At 41.0% G+C, this 20,354-nt stretch overlaps 1 protein-coding gene across 1 annotated transcript in view; it reads left to right on the top strand.

The window, feature by feature from the left end:
- The window catches only part of WIF1 (Wnt inhibitory factor 1), a 227,450-nt gene extending 209,971 nt beyond the window's left edge, over window positions 1-17,479 (top strand). Inside the window, exons 8-10 of the mRNA XM_075342460.1 lie at window positions 5,332-5,427; window positions 6,062-6,157; window positions 16,785-17,479. Of these exons, the coding sequence (XP_075198575.1) occupies window positions 5,332-5,427; window positions 6,062-6,157; window positions 16,785-16,906 (314 nt within the window). The 3' untranslated portion in view covers window positions 16,907-17,479. The remainder of the gene's footprint in view (window positions 1-5,331; window positions 5,428-6,061; window positions 6,158-16,784) is intronic.
- Window positions 17,480-20,354: the final 2,875 nt, after the last annotated feature.

Below are 20,354 nucleotides of genomic sequence, written 5' to 3'. Positions count from 1 at the left end.
GATCTACAGTGCTCAGCTTTTCAAAAGAGAGACACTTATATAAATTTGCCATATTGAGCAAATACAGAAGTTATAAAAGAAATACATAAAAATATTAGTGAAATATGGAAGAAGGGTTCAAGGCACCGCCAGCTACATTATTCAAAGCTTTATTGTGAAGCACAAAAGCACATCATATCAAAATATAGGGCTTTTTTTAAACAGCGTGCTGAAAATTATGTGAATTTTTGGTTACACTGAAGCATTAAGAATTTGTAGCTTGTGGTGTCTTGCGGGGGCGGACATATCCCTGGTGCAACCTGTGTGACCGCACAGGGGCAAAAAAGGGGACCAATTTCTACCTCCATAACAGGTGCAATTGGGCATTATGATGAGTTATTGGACTGGAAAGGCCCATATACTATCCTGACACATGGGCTCTCTTCTGTCTGTGTTCCCTAGTGGTGCCTTGGACCCTTTTTACATATTTGACTTTTATGATGGGCCAAGGTTGAACTCACGCTTATCCCATCTTGACTTTGCCTGGTACTCACTGTACCTAGTTGAGATTGGCTGTGCCATATTCTTATGTGTGATTGAGCTACCAGACACTTTACGGAAAGATATTAACCTCTTCACAACAGGCCGATTATGCGCTTTCCGAGGTTTTTTTCGCCATTCTTCTTCCGAAAGACGTAACTTTTTTATTTTTCTGTCAATATGGTCATGTGAGGGCTCATTTTTTGCAGAACGAGTTTTACTTTTAAATGAAACCTTAAGGTTTACCACATAGTGTACTGGAAAATGGCAAAAAAAATCTAAATACTGAAAAATTGCAAAAAAAGTGCAATAGCACTATTGTTTTTTATATATTTTATTCACTGTGTTCACTATATGGTAAAACTAATGTGTGAGTGTGATGCCTGAGGGTGGTGCGAGTTCGTAGACAACAAACATGAATAGGTTTACTTTTATCTAAAGGGTTAAAAAAAATCTGAAGTTTGTCCGAAAGAAGTGGCGTACGTTTTACGCCATATTCTGTGAGCCGTAGCGTTCTCATTTTTTTGAATCTATGGCTCAGTGATGACTTATTTGTTGTGTCTCAGGCTGCCGATTTTAACAGTAGCATTTTTGCGCAGATGCTATGTTTTGATCACCAGGTAGTGCATTTAGCGCAAAATTTGTAGCGACCAAAAAATGTAATTTTAGCGTTTGGAATTTTTTTGTTGCTGCACCGTTTACTGATCAGATGAATTGATTTTATATCTTGATAGATCGGGAATTTCTGAATGCGGCAATACCAAATTTGTGCATATTTTATATTTTTTTAACCCTTTAATTTTCAATGGGGCGAAAGGGGGGGGATTTGAACTTTTAGGCTTTTTATGTTTTTAATGTTTTAAAACTTTTTTTTTTACTTTTTTTTTCATTTTACTAGATCCCCTAGGGGATTATATGGATCAGCTGTCTGATCGCTCTTCCATATCTGCTGATCACAGCTACACAGCTGTGAACAGCAGATATGCTGCTAACCTGTCTCCCCCAGCTCTCGGCTGTGTGAAGCAGGAAGTGAGTCATCTGAGATACAGGAGTCATCACATGACTCTGTGCTACCATGACAATTACCAGAAGTCACGTGATCACGTCACGTTACTTCCGGTATTGGCTGGTGAGTAACGTTATAGCGCAATCACTATTATAATGGTGCTGTCACATATTGACAGCTCCATTTAAGGGGTTAAAAGGCACGGGTGGATTACGATTCTGCTCGTGCTTACCAGGCACACATCTCAGCTGTAAAAATCAGCTGAGATGTGCGCCGATTGCTGCAAGCTGCCGGTAGCAGACCGCGGGCAGTAACACTATGACCGCTAGGACGTAAGATTACTGCCCGCAGTCGTGAATGGGTTAAATAAATTGGTCACACCACTACAAGTTATGACAGTGAGGTAGTCATGTTAGTGTATCACAGTTTTATTATTTATTATTATAGCGCCATTTATACCATGGCACTTTACATGTGAAAAGGGGTACACATAGTAGGGAGAAATAAAATAATCATAAACAAAACAAGGCACAGACAGGAAGAGAGAGGACCCTGCCCGCGAAGACTCACAGTCTACAAGGGATGAGTGAGGATACAGTAGGTGAGGTTAGGGCTGGTCGTGCAGTGCTGCATCAGACTGAGGGTTACGGCAGGTTGTAGTCTTGTCAGAATAGGTGGGTCTTCAGATTCCCTTTGAAGCTTGTGAAGGTATCATCACATAAGTGTAGCGCCCCATGCTCGGCAGCCGAGCCGCTCGGATCCGGACTTTCAGTGGGTGGCTCGAGGGTCTCCGGACCCAGGGGTCCTGCGGTCACTCCAATCAAAAAGGGGGTTTGTGGTTTGGGGACGTAGGTGTACGGCCGGAGCCGTGTTAAGTTCGTGACGCCACCCACGGGATGTGGTGAAGGTGGACACCACCGCTGCAGTTACGGGGCACCCGGGGGAGATGTTTGGCAGCAAGTTGTAACCCCTCCATGGGCAGGGATGGTGGCCCCGGGACCCGTTGGGGGGTGTTTGGCAGTGCAGGGAGATGGGCGGCCGGAGGACACTGATGTACTTACTATTAGTAAACACACGAGTCTCTGGTAAACCAAGGTGATGGTGGTCGGTGCCCGCAGCCGGCTGCAGTCTGGTCCCCCACCCGGCTGTTGGTCTCTGTCTTTCTCCCGCACCTGTTTGTGATCGTGGACTACCTGCACTTGCAACTTCAGGAGTCCGCTCCCGGCTTGGGGCTGCCTGAGGAGCCCTTTGCCCGCAGACGCTAGCTCGTGGGATCTCTGAGCCATGGAGGTGGCTATCCCCCTCGTTGGGCTGTTGCCTTCAGTCGGGACATTGGGTGGGACAGGACCTCTAGTCCTGGCCGCAATCAGTTAATTAGCTAGCCACCAGTACCTTCTGGACCTAGCTTCAGGGTCTGAGTACCCCCCTTTGTGCTCCGGTTTCCGAGTCTGCTCCCCGAGTCAGTACCGGCGGGCCACTACCCTGTCCCGGTCCACCTCGGTTCCTCCGAGCCGTCTTCCCGGCTCCTGCAGACGGAGGCCTCCGTCTGCCTCCTAGCCTGAGGTACCAGGGATCCTACCCTGGCACCTGCTCAAATTGGGTTTTCTCTCCTCTGCTGGAGCTGCACAAAGCTCCAGCCCACACACCTCTCCAACTTGAACTCTAGACTTAATCTGTTTACTTTCCCACCTCAGGCTGTCTGAGACTCCTTCCGTCTTCCAACCGCCTTGTTCCGCCCCCTGGTGTGTCCATCAAGCCCTGAGGGGGTGACTAGGGTTTAAATGTGTTTGGCTGTATGTTACCTATGAGGGAAAGGTGTAATGCGGGGCCCTATGTGTGACTACCTGGCTGGCCAGGGCGTCACATAAGCACTATTCTTATTCTGTATGTAGATTACCAACTATGACTCTCTTCATGCTTAGACTACAGTGCCAAAAGTATGTGGGCTCCTCTTATGATTAGCAGGTTTATCCATTTTGTGAACAACAATTACTAAAATGTGAATACAATAAAGCATATAGCCTTTCCAATGCAACACATGGTAGTTCAAAACTCCTTAACTTTTAGCATGACAGTCATAGGATATCAATTTCCACCCTAGTCAGTTTCTTCTCTGCTAGCTCTACCCCAGTCATTTTTATGTGTTGTTGTAAAGTAGAGAATTTTGGAGCAACAGCTGAGTATATGAGCAAAATGCCATGTAATCCTACAGATATATGCCCACAGAGTACTGAAGAACGTAATATATAAACCATGTTTCATGATTGCATTATCCGCCATCAGGGCCCAAACTGCATAGAAACAATGCCGATAGGAAGCTGAATAATAAGCGGAAGAAAGTTATTTTTCTCTTAGCAGTTGAACTTTCATTAAGGTGCTGCTGACAGCACTGTAACACTATTAACCTGCAGATTAACCCTACCTCTGCAGATTATTAGTGCTTGGGGTCATGACAAGTTCCCTTTAAATGGTTACTGTCACTTCAATAAACTCTTCTCAATTTATTAGTCAGTGTACTAAATAACAGAATTGTAAAACCCTTTACTGACAGAAAATGTTGTCTTAAGGCTACTTTACACACTGCGATATCGGTCCCGATATCGCTAGTGTGGGTACCCGCCCCCATCTGTTGCGCGATACGGGCAAATCGCTGCCCGTGCCGCACAACAGCCGTCACACATACTTACCTGTCCGGTGACGTCGCTGTGACGGGCGAACCGCCTCCTTTCTAAGGGGGCGGTCCGTGCGGCGTCACAGCGATGTCACTGAAGCGTCACTGAACCGCCGCCCAATAGCAGCGGAGGGGCGGAGCTGAGCGGGACGTAACATCCCGCCTACCTCCTTCCTTCCTCATAGCGGCCGGGAGGCAGGTAAGGGGAGCTTCCTCGTTCCTGCGGCGTCACACGCAGCGATGTGTGCTGCCGCAGGAACGAGGAACAACTTCGTTACTGCTGCAGTAACGATTTTTAAGAATGGACCCCCATGTCGCCGATTATCGATTTTGCACGTTTTTGCAACGATGCAAAATCGCTTATCGGTGTCACACGCAATGGCATCGCTAATGCGGCCGGATGTGCGTCACAAATTCTGTGACCCCAACGACTCCGCATTAGCGATGTCGCAGCGTGTAAAGCCCGCTTTACTCCTGTACAAATGCTCTAAATTACTGGCCACTAGGTGTCTCCATCCCCGATAACTTGCTGCCCAGATCCATCTCTAGTAACAGAAACAAAGACGGATTACAGGATGTGAAAGACAAATTTGGGGTCCAAATCATTAAGACTGGTGTTGTGTATGCCAGTCTTCATGAAGGAGCTCGTTGGAATATGATGCAGCTAATTTATTAAGCAGGTCAACATTTAACTATACAAATTCTTCAATAAGTCAGCTCATTCTTCCAACTTGTATGGGGTTTCTAGGATCAGCACAGAGACGCCTGAGTCCAGGCCATGGAGCATTAAGAATAGAGACCATAGGTATCCAGCGATAAAAAGAAACCAGGGTTGCGGACGTAAAAACAGATCATGATTAAGGCACAGCCGAAATGCATTGGTCTTGGAAAGGGGGGCCCATGGGCATTCGCCATTTTTAATGCCACAGTCTGACTGGATATTTTTTCGTTGCTCACTTAAAGCTGTTTTTACATCTACAACACTGGTTTCTTTCCATCGCTGGATACGTATTGTTTCTTTTCTCAATTTTTAATTGTGATAAGAAAAAGAATGCTTTTATATATATATATATATATATATATATAAACCAAGCTTCATTATTTATGAATGCCTTTGTGTATATTTTTTTTAAAGGTAAATGCCAACAGTCATGCCGAAATGGAGGAAAATGTAGTGGCAAGAATAAGTGCAAATGTTCCAAGGGCTACCAAGGAGATCTGTGTTCAAAACGTAAGTCTTACATATTAATCTTGGAGTTTATTTACAATGTTATCACTAAAACATACCTAGTTCTATAATAATGTAACCTAGTTCTATTCACTTGTTGTATAGTAATTGAATATTTTCATACATGTGTTCAGTTAAACGGAATCTGTCAGCAGGTTTTTGCTATGTAAGCTAAGGACAACATGCTGTAGGGGTTTAAAAAACAAAATCAACTATGCCTCTATTATCAGGCTGTGTACAGTTGTTTACTAAAACTAAAGGCTTTATCACCTGGTGATTATCAATGCTGGAACTACATTGTCTTGTGCTTGGCAGTCCGGCATGCCACCTCCTGTGATTGACCCCTCACAGTCAATATACAATCTCTATAGAGAGCCTGGTGTGAGCGGGGAAGGTCACTAAGCTCTGCTGCTTTGCTAAACCTAAAAGCTTTAATTGTGTTAGAATGGCTGCAGCCAGTAATCTAAGTAATACATAGTTGGATTCAGAATCTCTTTGCCTACATCATGCTTTTCTCAGATGAGGTAGCAAAAACCTGCTGACAGATTCCCTTTAATTACAGTCCATAAATTAGAAAAGAAAGTCGTATTATGTAGAGCAGCTTAGCTGTCATTTACCTTGCTTTGTTTTTATGCAGCTGTTTGTGAACCCTCATGTGGTTCACATGGAACCTGCATCGAACCCAACAAATGCCAATGCAAGGAAGGCTGGAATGGTAGATACTGTAACAAAAGTAAGTAACAGCTCAGTATTCTATTTATTCACTGGACTATGTGTATTAACCATGTTCCCTTAGGATCTGTTCTCATGTAGTTGAATGTGTTTTTTTTTCATAAGAAGAACATGCATTGACAGTGAGTTTTCTGACAATAAGTTGTTTAGAAGGATCATTATCACATGTGTTTCACATTACTTAAAATGACCTAATAAATGGTTCATGCGCTAAAAAAAGCCCTGTCAAAACACTGCCTGTTTATGCCAAAGCAGCATGCAGTAAACAGCATATCACGACTGCACTGTCTTACCTTACCCTAAGGCTTCATTCCTATGTCAGTGATTTTACTTGTAGAGAGAAAAACTGAACCATTCTCCTCAGTGTTTAGTAAATGTGCCAGTTGTTTTCTATTAGAGTTTCATTAGCTTTTATTATATACAAAAAACACCAAAACGGATGGAGGGCTCTCAAGTTCTTTCTATCAAACAATGCACGAAAATCGGACAGCAGACTGATGGCATCCGAGTGGTGTCCAATTTTGTTCACAGACCCATAGACTTGTATTGGCTGATTTGATCCACGATCCTTATCAAAATTGAACTTGTAGACAAACTTGGTCAGCAAAAACATGGTAATTGTAAAAGAAAAACTGACATCTGAATGAGCCCTAAAAAAAAGGGGTTGACTACTTTCTCTTTTTAGTGCAACTTTTCTCACTAACTGACCAGCACTTCTGTCCATAACATGGGTGCTCGTGGAAGAGCATGTGACCAGACCAGTCACATCATGAGGAAAACCTGCTTTATTATTCGAGGAGGCTAATGGACTGGTCTGGTCACATGCTTCTCCACAAGCAGTCATTTTATGATGGACAGAAGTGCTGGTCATTTTGTGAGGAAAGAGAAAAAATGGCTGACCTCTTTAAGAATCTCTAGATAGTAACATCATGTTTCACAATGAGTAACTGTAAAGTTCGGACTTTAAAAAAAAATCAGTGTTCAAGTTCGGGTGCTGTACATATGCAAACCACTCAATCGAGCATCGGGGTTCTTGGGTACACTTGGTGGTTGGATACCCTCAGTGCTTGTCCCAGTGCTAGACAGTTGCAGTTTCTGAATGGCTCTCACTGGGGGTAAAAACAATGTTTTTGAATGTAGTGTGTCCGAAAAAAAACACCTCCCTCCCTTGGAAATGCTTTCTTTATGGCTGGCTGTATGTGGACGGAGAAGCCAACCAGCACAATCCTTGACTTCCAGTGGAATTTGGGCTCCTTGGTCAAGTTCAGGTCAAGTCCGGGTCCTGAGCTGAGCTTTATATAAAGTGGCTGAACTCGGTGAACCTTGCAAGGGTCCACTCATCTCTATAAATTAGTGAAAATAGCAAAATATAATAACCATTTATTGCAAATATGCTTGATTTTATATATTACACCAACAATGTTAACCATATGTAGCTTTCTGGCATAGAAAAGTTGCCTATTTCAGAGCATGCTTACTTGGCTGTGCAACTATTTACGCTGCTCTTAACACTTCTCTGTGGGGCTTAGTGAGCAGGAATTCGGCCAACAATGGGGTCAACAGTGGTCCAAAAAAAGTACACAAATTGGCAAAATTAATAGCAGAAATGTACGCCATCTCATTACTGACACAGAGTGCAGTTTGTGGTGCGTGTACAGCTCAGGATGCACCAAATTTATGAAGCGCTATTCTTTTACCGAGTTTGACGCATCTTACTTCAATGTGCTTCTCTTTAAGACTAATGAATGAAATGCCAGTCTTTGTAAATTTCCCCCTTGGCGTCTTGTTCCAATACAGAATCAAATCCAAAAACCTAAGAGGGGAGCAAGAAAACCACCTCTTTGAGAAAGATTTTCCTGCTTCCCCCACAAGTGATCCAATCCCATTTTGGCACAAAACAGGGAGACCTCACACATACGGCAAATAAAGCCATGTGAATGTAGTCTCAGACTGTATTCATGTCATGTTTTTATTTTGATTTCCACAAAACAAAGTCATCAAGTCATGACAGGTCCCTGTAGTTTAAATGACTTATTCCATAATATAGACAATTAAACAACCACATGCTTAGCAAGGGTCAACTATATAAAAGCCTTCTTCTACCATGTAGATCTGTCATAAACACCCCAGACTGTGAATTGCCATTTCCCAGTGTTAGGAAAAATAACATAGAGTTAGGGTTCTTTTTACCTCCATAAGAGGGGCCAGACCACCACAGAAGTTTAGACTGGCTGGGAAGTTTTGGCTTCCTTCCAATGCAAGCTTTTAATCAGATATGCTGGCAGATAATGATAGGTACTATTATGGAGAGTGACAGGACTTAAAACAAGCCGGTGCTTATGTATTCATGCCCTGTGCAGAACTGTTTACCAAATCTGTAAGTATGCTGAGCAAACAGTGACATCGCATAAGAGTCATAACATAGACGGAGCAAGAGCATAACAAGGGGGCTGCTTTAAAAGAGCCAGAAGTGGAACTTTGCTGGGGGAAAAAAAGTTTGAGTTCCAGAGCTGGCAGAATCATCTGTTCATATAAAGCAGAAAATCATTAAAGGATGGTGTATTAATTCAAGGGCATCGGCTAGAAAGCCAGCACTATGTCCATATTTTCCCATTAATTATACATCAGAACTTCTCATGTATGAGTGACCTTCTAATAGTACTAGAAACATTTTGCATTAATAGCCCATACTCTAATCCGAGACCTCCTTATTCCATAGACCTGTGCATTGAACGCAATATAAATACATTTTACCATCCATATGGCAGTACAATTATTTCAGACACATCTAATATTTATGATTAAGTCCAGTTGCTAAACACATGATTTATTAATTAGGTTTAATTACGGACAGTGGCCATAATAATATAGGGTAGGGTAGGACTGCACAACTGCTAGTAAATCGGCACGGGAGACATTTCATTAAGAACATTTGGTGGGCATTTAACATATTTACACAAATTTTTTTTATTGCTAATTTACTTTGTAACTGGGAATAGAAAATTAGCCCCAGTTACAGGGAAAATTCAGCCTCCTGGCTGACAGCAGAGCTAATTGGATTTCCTATGACCTATCAACTCCTGCTCTCTCCTTACATCTAGCTATCCTATAATCACTGGGTCCAGAGGTGGAAACACCATCAGTGCTTTCTAATCTGTAAACTTAGTTCTTGTTCAAAATCCAAAACGTAGAAAAAGTCAACACAAAAGATTAACCATAAAAATCCTTTACTCAAAGATACAGGGATATTGTGAAACAAAAATAACATTGGAGAAATGTATGCACACAGAGCAGTGCAAATTTTAACAATCATTCCAAAATTAAGCCGCAGATTGGTAACAATGAAAATCAAGTCTAAAACAATCTTTTAAACCAAAATTGTTCCAATATCAAATCCTCTGGTGGTGGGTAAATGGAGACAAATTAATTAAAATGCCTAATTCATATATAGGGTGTTATAAATAAACCTTTTCATACCAAGGATGCAAGATTAAAAAATACATCCATAAAATACTGGTGTAAAATAATTCAAGTGTTCCACACGAAACGTGCGTCAAGGGGGTGAGCAGTGGCCTTTGTTTTCTAGTAATTATGTTCATCTTATGTGTACTGACTAGTATAATGGTATTACCCACTGTGGGTTCTAAATGATTTTTATTACAGGCTATTCAATAGGGTTAATCCCTACAGTTCTTTTTCTTAATTATATCTTTGGTTGTATCCTCCCTTTGTTATATAGTTATTCAACTTTTCTAGCACTAGATTTTATCTACTTAGCACAACAATATTGGTATTTACTTTGTTCTAATATATTGCACAACACTTAATGCTCTTTATTGAATTATTTTACACCAGTAACTTATGGATGTATTTTAATCTTGCATCTTTGGTATGAAAAGTTTATTTATTACACTCTACATATGAATTAGGCATTCTGAATTAATTGTCTCCATTTACCCAGCACCAGAGGATTTGATAATGGAACCATTTTGGTTTAAACATTTTTTTTATCCTTGATTTTCATTGTTACCAGCTTGCGGCTTAATTTGGCATTATTGTTTATACTTGCCCTGCTCTGTGTCCATACATGTCTCCTATGATATTTGTGTTTCACAATATCCCTGTATCTTTGAATAAAGGATTTTTATGGTTAATCTTTTGTGTTGAGTCTTTCTATGTTTTGGATTTTGGTAGGTATTGACTCCTTAACATTTTTTGAGGCAATTTGGAGAATTAGTTCTTGTTCAGTGCTGTGTATACAACAGTCAGGAAGGCAGAGATGGTGATAAATAATTTCTGTCTTCTCTTTGACCAGTTGGCCATATCTTTCAGAATGCTCCTCATCCCTGCACAATCTCCTGCTAGCTGCTTCACCTACATTGATGTTTTACAACCAAGAACCACCCGGATGGATAAAGTCTATGGGTGATCTAGGACTGGTTAAAGAGAATCTGTCAGCTGATTTTTGCTTTCCCATTTGAAAACAGCATAAAGCGGATGCAGAGAACCTTATTCCAGTCATTGAATACTTACTGGGCTTATTGCTATTTTGAGCGCTGCAGACCTACTAGTCCTCTCAATTATATACTCCTGCTATGTAGTCCTTGATATTCATGATCACCATTGATTAGCAGTGTTTTGCTTATGCACAGTGTAGGCAGAAAGCTGTCAATCAGTGGCATTGGTGGGTTTAGACAGAGCTCATCATTGAAAAACTAGCAGAGCTGCAGCTGATAATACAGTGATTTTATTAAAACTGCAGCAAGCAGACCAGTTGGTGTTACGCTGCAGTCAGGGTCACTGCCCTTACTTTATGCTGCTCTAAGATTGGGAAACATAAACCTGGATCCATATTCCTATTAAAGTTCATTTTTCAACAGATTTTTTAATATGTAATATTGGAACTAACATGACAATAATATAATAGGGCATCTAGTATATACAGTTAGGTCCAGAAATATTTGGACAGTGACACAATTTTCGCGAGTTGGGCTCTGCATGCCACCACATTGGATTTGAAATGAAACCTCTACAACAGAATTCAAGTGCAGATTGTAACGTTTAATTTGAAGGTTTGAACAAAAATATCTGATAGAAATTGTAGGAATTGTACACATTTCTTTACAAACACTCCACATTTTAGGAGGTCAAAAGTAATTGGACAAATAAACCAAACCCAAAAAAAAAATTTTATTTTCAATATTTTGTTGCGAATCCTTTGGAGGCAATCACTGCCTTAAGTCTGGAACCCATGGACATCACCAAACACTGGGTTTCCTCCTTTTTAATGCTTTGCCAGGCCTTTACAGCCGCCGGCTTCAGGTCTTGCTTGTTTGTGGGTCTTCCGTCTTAAGTTTGGATTTGAGCAAGTGAAATGCATGCTCAATTGGGTTAAGATCTGGTGATTGACTTGGCCATTGCAGAATATTCCACTTTTTTGCACTCATGAACTCCTGGGTAGCTTTGGCTATATGCTTGGGGTCATTGTCCATCTGTACTATGAAGCGCCGTCCGATCAACTTTGCGTCATTTGGCTGAATCTGGGCTGAAAGTATATCCCGGTACACTTCAGAATTCATCCGGCTACTCTTGTCTGCTGTTATGTCATCAATAAACACAAGTGACCCAGTGCCATTGAAAGCCATGCATGCCCATGCCATCACGTTGCCTCCACCATGTTTTACAGAGGATGTGGTGTGCCTTGGATCATGTGCCGTTCCCTTTCTTCTCCAAACTTTTTTCTTCCCATCATTCTGGTACAGGTTGATCTTTGTCTCATCTGTCCATAGAATACTTTTCCAGAACTGAGCTGGCTTCATGAGGTGTTTTTCAGCAAATTTAACTCTGGCCTGTCTATTTTTGGAATTGATGAATGGTTTGCATCTAGATGTGAACCCTTTGTATTTACTTTCATGGAGTCTTCTCTTTACTGTTGACTTAGAGACAGATACACCTACTTCACTGAGAGTGTTCTGGACTTCAGTTGATGTTGTGAACGGGTTCTTCTTCACCAAAGAAAGTATGAGGCGATCATCCACCACTGTTGTCATCCGTGGATGCCCAGGCCTTTTTGAGTTCCCAAGCTCACCAGTCAATTCCTTTTTTCTCAGAATGTACCCGACTGTTGATTTTGCTACTCCAAGCATGTCTGCTATCTCTCTGATGGATTTTTTCTTTTTTTTCAGCCTCAGGATGTTCTGCTTCACCTCAATTGAGAGTTCCTTAGACCGCATGTTGTCTGGTCACAGCAACAGCTTCCAAATGCAAAACCACACAACTGTAATCAACCCCAGACCTTTTAACTATTTCATTGATTACAGGTTAACGAGGGAGACGCCTTCAGAGTTAATTGCAGCCCTTAGAGTCCCTTGTCCAATTACTTTTGGTCCCTTGAAAAAGAGGAGGCTATGCATTACAGAGCTATGATTCTTAAACCCTTTCTCCGATTTGGATGTGAAAACTCTCATATTGCAGCTGGGAGTGTGCACTCATATTATATATATAATTGTATTTCTGAACATGTTTTTGTAAACAGCTAAAATAACAAAACTTGTGTCACTGTCCAAATATTTCTGGACCTAACTGTATAAAAAAATGCGTTCTGAAAAAAGAACCCTAATTGTTAAAATATCAAATCTTTATTTTAATGTAATTAAACTCACACGCCATATGAAAAAATTACAACTGTGACACACAAAAAAAAGATCTAAAAAGATAATAAAAGCTCTCACCGAATGTATATTAGCAAATAAATATCTTTTCCCTAAAAGACAGGGACATGCTAGGAGCCCAGACCTTACTACCATCTAGTGTACCTCTGTGTTCAGGGTAAGCTCAGGAGTCCCTATCCAGTCATTTCCTAGACCCCGGCATGGCATCCTATGAGTATAAGGGGGCTCCTCAGTCTATACAAGCTAAGTATTTCTTTGACTCTAATGCACATATTACATTGATGTTATTGTGTTGTTGAGGTGGATAATACTTAAGGTTTCTTGTAAGGGCAGCCATCGTTATGTGGGAGCGCCATATTATAGTTTAGGGTGCCAACCTCTGCTGCAACGAAGGGAAAGCCTTCTAGGACTGAACTAGAGCTACTAGGTTTATACAGTGCCTACAAGTAATATTCAACCCCCTGCAGATTTAGCAGGTTTGATAAGATGCAAATAAGTTAGAGCCTGCAAACTTCAAACAAGAGCAGGATTTATTAACAGATGCATAAATCTTACAAACCAACAAGTTATGTTGCTCAGTTAAATTTTAATAAATTTTCAACATAAAAGTGTGGGTCAGTTATTATTCAACCCCTAGGTTTAATATTTTGTGGAATAACCCTTGTTTGCAATTACAGCTAATAATCGTCTTTTAAAAGACCTGATCAGGCCGGCACAGGTCTCTGGAGTTATCTTGGCCCACTCCTCCATGCAGATCTTCTCCAAGTTATCTAGGTTCTTTGGGTGTCTCATGTGGACTTTAATCTTGAGCTCCTTCCACAAGTTTTCAATTGGGTTAAGGTCAGGAGACTGACTAGGCCACTGCAACACCTTGATTTTTTCCCTCTTGATTCAGGCCTTGGTTTTCTTGGCTGTGTGCTTTGGGTCGTTGTCTTGTTGGAAGATGAAATGACGACCTATCTTAAGATCCTTGATGGAGGAGCGGAGGTTCTTGGCCAAAATCTCCAGGTAGGCCGTAATATCCATCTTCCCATGGATGCGGACCAGATGGCCAGGCCCCTTGGCTGAGAAACAGCCCCACAGCATGATGCTGCCACCACCATGCTTGATTGTAGGGATGGTATTCTTGGGGTCGTATGCAGTGCCATCCAGTCTCCAAACGTCACGTGTGTGGTTGGCACCAAAGATCTCGATCTTGGTCTCATCAGACCAGAGAACCTTGAACCAGTCTGTCTCAGAGTCCTCCAAGTGATCATGAGCAAACTGTAGACGAGCCTTGACATGACGCTTTGAAAGTAAAGGTACCTTACGGGCTCGTCTGGAACGGAGACCATTGCGGTGGAGTACGTTACTTATGGTATTGACTGAAACCAATGTCCCCACTGCCATGAGATCTTCCCGAAGCTCCTTCCTTGTTGTCCTTGGGTTAGCCTTGACTCTTCGGACAAGCCTGGCCTCAGCACGGGTGGAAACTTTCAAAGGCTGTCCAGGCAGTGGAAGGCTAACAGTAGTTCCATAAGCCTTCCACTTCCGGATGATGCTCCCAACAGTGGAGACAGGTAGGCCCAACTCCTTGGAAAGCGTTTTGTACCCCTTGCCAGCCTTGTGACCCTCCACGATCTTGTCTCTGATGGCCTTGGAATGCTCCTTTGTCTTTCCCATGTTGACCAAGTATGAGTGCTGTTCACAGGTTTGGGGAGGGTCTTAATTAGTCAGAAAAGGCTGGAAAAAGAGATAATTAATCCAAACATGTGAAGCTCATTGTTCTTTGTGCCTGAAATACTTCTTAATACTTTAGGGGAACCAAACAGAATTCTTGTGGTTTGAGGGGTTGAATAATAAATGACCCTCTGAATAAACTTTTCACAATTTAAAAAAAAAAAAAAAAAAAGAAATAACATTCTTTTTTGCTGCAGTGCATTTCACACTTCCAGGCTGATCTACAGTCCAAATGTCACAATGCCAAGTTAATTCCGAATGTGTAAACCTGCTAAATCTGCAGGGGGTTGAATACTACTTGTAGGCACTGTATGTTTGTTTATGTATATGTATAGATTTTCTTTTTTCTTGTAAGCTTTAGGGAAGAGAGATTTATTTGCTGATATTCAATCAGTGAGATCTTGTATTATCTCTTTCAGTTTCCTGATTGTGGATCACAGTTGTATTTTTTGTTTTGTTTGTATTTTAACAAAGGTTTTTATTCTGAACACATTATATGTAATACGAGAGCAGCATGATGTAGAGGCTGATACCCTGATGCCAGTGATGTATCACTTATTAGGCTATTTTTCCATTTAATTAACCCCTTCAAGACCATGGACGGATATATCCGTCATGGAGCGTGTCCCGTTAAGCCCCGCCCCCTGCCGCGGGCAGGCGGAGGGGATCGGCGCACATATCAGCTGTTATCAACAGCTGACATGTGTGCCTACATGTTCCGAGTGGAATCGCATTCCACCCGGAACATTAACCCCTTACATCTTGCTGCCAAATTCTGGCAGCGAGATGTATATGCGCGCGGCCATGTTTTTTACTTACCGCCGCCCCCACCGGAAATCACGTGAGTGATCACGTGACTTTCGGGGGTTGCCATCGTAGCACAGGGTCATGTGATGACGCCTGCAGCTATGACGTTTTACTTTCGTTTTCACCCGGCCGGGAGCAGGGTGAAAACAAAAGTGACTAAATCTGCTGTTTACAGCTGTATAGCTGTGATCAGCAGATAGATAATAGCGATCGGATTGCTGATCGCTATAGCCCCCTAGGGGGACTAGTGAAATAAAAAAAAAGTTAAAAAAAAAGTTTTAAAAAATAAAAAAAAAAAAAAACCTAAAAGTTCAAATCAACCCCCTTCCCCCCCCATTGAAAATTAAAGTGTTAAAAAAAAATATACACATATTTGGTATCGCCGCGTTCAGAATGCCCAATCTATCAAAATATAAAATCAATTAATCTGATTGGTAAACGGCGTAGTGGCAAAAAAATTCCAAACGCCAAAATTACGTTTTTTGGTCGCCGCAAGTTTTACGTAAAATGCAATTACAGTCAATCAAAACGTAGCATCTGCGCAAAAATGGTACCATTAGAAATGTCAGCTCGAGACGCAAAAAATAAGTCATCACTGAGCCATAGATCCCAAAAAATGAGAACGCTACGGGTTTCGGAAAATGGCGCAAAACGTACGCCACTTTTATTGGACAAAATTCAGAATTTTTTTTAACCCCTTAGATACAAGTAAACCTATACATGTTTGGGGTCTACAAACTCGCACCGACCTGAGGCATCATACCCACACATCAGTTTTACCATATAGTGAACACAGTGAATAAAACATCCCAAAAACTATTGTGCCATCACACTTTTTTTGCAGTTTTTCCCCACTTGGAATTTTTTTTCTGTTTTCCAGTACACCATATGGTAAAACTTATGGTTTCATTTAAAATTACAACTTGTCCTGCAAAAAACAAGCCCTCATATGGCAAGATTGACGGAAAAATAAAAAAGTTACGGCTCTCGGAAGAAGGGGAGCAAAAAACAAAAATGCAAAAACGGAAAGTGCCCCGGGGCTGAAGGAGTTAATATCAGGGTTTCATATAAAGAGCTCCGGAACAAAACACATGGCTTTTTCAACATGACTTAATCAGGACAAGCTTTCAGCTGTATCAGATGTTTTAAATGTAAATGATAAATGTCCTTACCTACTGACAACAAACAGATATTAAAAAATGTGAGAAATTGAAACAAAAGTATGGTATATTACAAAGTTTCACATCTTTTAATATTGAACGTTGAAGCTTTATTTATAACACTAAATAGTCCCGTTAATATCGATATATCTTATATATATATCTTATATATATAATATCTTATATTTGCAAACAATAAAAAAATCGAAAATATGAATAATGCCGAAAGGTTTTTTCTAATTTATGTTTTCCTGAACTCTTATTGTTTCAGGGTATGGAGCCAATGTTATGAATGCCATGAGGCCAACAGGCACCAAAAACAGACAGCACACACCTTCACCTAAAAGGACTGAAGACAGGCATGTTCCTCCTGAGTCCAATTATATCTGGTGAATACCGACACATCGGAAAACTTTTACAGTACACAGAGCTCACAGCTTCCATTAACTTTCCTTGTGTTGGATGGTATCATGTTCATCACAGTTTACTGGTCTTAATTTCACTAGCTTCATCATTTTGCACCACTGGCATAACATTGACATGTGATTGTTGTATGGGCTTTTAACCAGTAGGTTTCTGTTTGTTCTATTGCCCCAGTGGTTCTTAATCTATGTAATATATGTCCACTGTTCAGTATTCTAATAATAAACCTAACTTTAAGGAGTGATAAGGCAGTAGTATTTTGTTTTACCAATTAGTATTACTTTTGTAGGTATTTAACTCTCTATATGTTCCTTACTTCTACACAAGTTTCCATATTCTAAATATTTTGGCAACTTCAAACAAGGAAAAGAATTTAAAGCTAAATTAAGGTATTTATAATTCATTCTAAAGGCCAGACAAATTATGTTTTGTTTCTTGAATGCTTGTTTCTAGTATGTGGCATATAAAGAACTAGTATATAAATGCAGATTGTGTAAAGCTATTATTCATATCAATAAATAAACCTTACAATATTCTATATAAAATAAACTCGTAACATTAATTATGTCATTAATGCTAAATGTGACTAACTGTTCCCAATAGATTTTCAGCTCAGACAGCTATTTAAGCAGCGGCTACAGGGAGGAAACTAAGTTTCTATCTTCCATTCAGCAGCACGGTACGTTGAGCGTGGCTGTTATCACTTCCCAGCACATTTATTGACAGTCTTCTCTGTATACATGCTGCAAGATGTCAATCAATATGCCAGAGCCTGATCACAGTGTGCTCACTGTGTAATGATGACTAAGTGCAGCCATCTTGCTCCACTGGCCAGCAGCCACTTTGTGGCTATAACTCAGGGGATCTTGCTTTAAGTCCCGATACTTTAACAGAAGTTAAAGAATGAATGCTAAGGTTTTCCTGGGACATTTTAAGTGGAGTGACTTGAGCAAAGTCAGTCCATGGAAACCCTTTTTAGAGCTGCCAGACATTCATATACAGTTTCCATTTACAGTTGACTAGACCATCACATAGCCTGTGCCTGCTTGCCTTCACACCAACTTGGTGCCATCTATTCCCCAGTTAAGTTATGTATATGTGCCCAGCTATGATAATGAAGTAAAATAAAATACAGTTTATCATGCAAGGCCATGTTCCATTGCTCCAGTGTCTAGTTCTGATATTCACTTGCCCATCTTAGATGCTTTTAGTTGTAGACAAGGTCAGCATGGGCTTTCTGACCAGTCTGTGGCTCCATGAGGCAATCTGTGATGCACTGTATAATCTTGCACCTGTCTATCATAGCCAGCATTTACTGTATTAATATTTTGTGTCACAGTTATTCTGTGGGATCAAACCAGACGTTCCCTTGTGTCATGTCTGTCTGAGGCCATAGCCTAAAAAAAGGGTACCTCGGATAGACTTGGCACAAGCCACTCCATCAGGCAGATTCCAGAGAAAGCCTGACATCTTTTAATCCCTACACAGGTATCTGGTTTTACAAGGGGGTCCAACTGATTGCTACCATGAAAGAGCTGCCATCTGGAAATTTGAACCAGAGGCAGGAATGCTTACCAAGCATGCACAAAGCCGAGAAGTAGTGTCAAGGACAAAATTGTGAGGCAAGCGGGTAGTCAGAATTCAAGTTGGGATAAGTACATGTGAAAAACAAAACAGAAAAAGGGATCAAGTCAGAGCAGGTCAGAGAATCCAATGCTAGCTACACACACACACACACACACACACACACACACACACACACACACCAACACCAATAACTGGAAGCTAGTATCAGTCTGCTGGGGTTTATATAGAAGGGAGAGCCACCCATGGCCCCAGCAGGAGCTAATTACCTACCAGCTCAGACATATTGATTAAATCGTCTGAATAACCCTAGAACGCGCAAGCAATTCAATCTACCATAGAAAACAAATGACCTAGCAGGCCTGCGAGGCCCCAGGTATGCGTTCTAGGGTTAAGGTGTTAACATTAATATCGCCAGTTGGAACTCAAGATCTCTATTCTGGCTCATAACCTTTGCAATGCACCAGGTATTGTAGGGACTCTTTCACTATCTGTAAATGTAAAAGTTTTACCTTTAACCAAGACCAGGGAGGAAGATTCCTAACAGGAAGAACAGGTAAGCAGTTAACTTTACGTAGGGATTTATGGAACACATTGAGTATTTGAAAGGAAGGGGGAAGCTTCAAGAGGAAGGCCACAGGATTGATCACCTCAGTTATTTCATATGGACCAATGAATTTAGGTCCTAGTTTAGTGGAGGGATCCTTAAGTTTAATATTTTTTGTAGATAACCACACCTAATTCTGCACCCCAAACCTTGGTCCATGAGTATGTCTTTTATTATCCAAGGATGACTGTCTGCCCTCTGCCCTTCTCAGGTTTTTATTTGATTTCAGACGAGATAATGTTTAATTTGTCTACAGATTTACTGGCCTCAGGGGTGTCCAATTCAGTGGCCGAAAAGGACACCAAATGAGGGTTATACCCAAAATTGGAGAAAAACGGAGAGGTCTTAAGAGATTTTGATACTTATTGTTTACAGTGAATTCAGCTAAAGGGACATATTCCACCCAGTCTGACTGATGGTCAGAGTTATAAGACCGAAGAAATTGGTCAAGTGGCTGGCTTGCACCTTCAGTCTGACCATTGGTCTCTGAGTGGAAAGCAGATGAGAAGGACAATTCTACATTTATCTTGTTACAAAATGTCCTCCAGAATTTTAAAAGCAATGGAGTCCCTCTGTCGGAAACTATATTTTCTAGAACACCATGTAAACACACAATGTGTTCAATTAACAGCACAAGTTTGCAAAGGTAAAATTAAGATATCATTGCTTTTGATTGCTGAACACAGTAAAAAAATTCAAAAAAATTCCATCATGTACAGTTTTTTTCACAAATACTGACTGTTAGGCTTTTTCTTGCACCATACTGTGACCCCTTTGACTAAAGGATAAGAACCTGCTAGCAACTTGTACTTGTTTTTCATGGTACAGAAGCAGAGAAAAATAATTAATTCCATACTTTTCTCAAGACAGTGCTCTAGTGTATTGCAGTGATGTTCCTGGTTTGTTAAAAAAAATAATATTCTCTTTAATGATTCATCAAAAAACAATCTGAAAGCTGTTCTACTGCACAATGGTAGCACCCCTGCTTTAGTGCCTGTAGGGCATCCTATGCACTTGAAGGAAAGCTTTGAGAATTTAGACTTTATTTTCAAGAAACTACAAGGATCAAGTATGTTCAATATGTGGTGATCTGAAAGTTCTCTCTTTGCTCCTTGGGCAGCAAGGAGGATGCGTGAAGTTCCCATGCTTTTTGTGTGAATGGGATAGTGAGGATAGGACTCATCACAGGAGCCAAAAAGTTTACCAATGAGAACATCTTTGCAACCT

This window comes from Anomaloglossus baeobatrachus, chromosome 4 (assembly GCF_048569485.1).
Source record: "Anomaloglossus baeobatrachus isolate aAnoBae1 chromosome 4, aAnoBae1.hap1, whole genome shotgun sequence".
NCBI classification, from domain to species: Eukaryota; Metazoa; Chordata; class Amphibia; order Anura; family Aromobatidae; genus Anomaloglossus; species Anomaloglossus baeobatrachus.
Note: the sequence above shows the minus strand (reverse complement) of the source record. Positions and strands in the feature narration are given on the sequence as shown.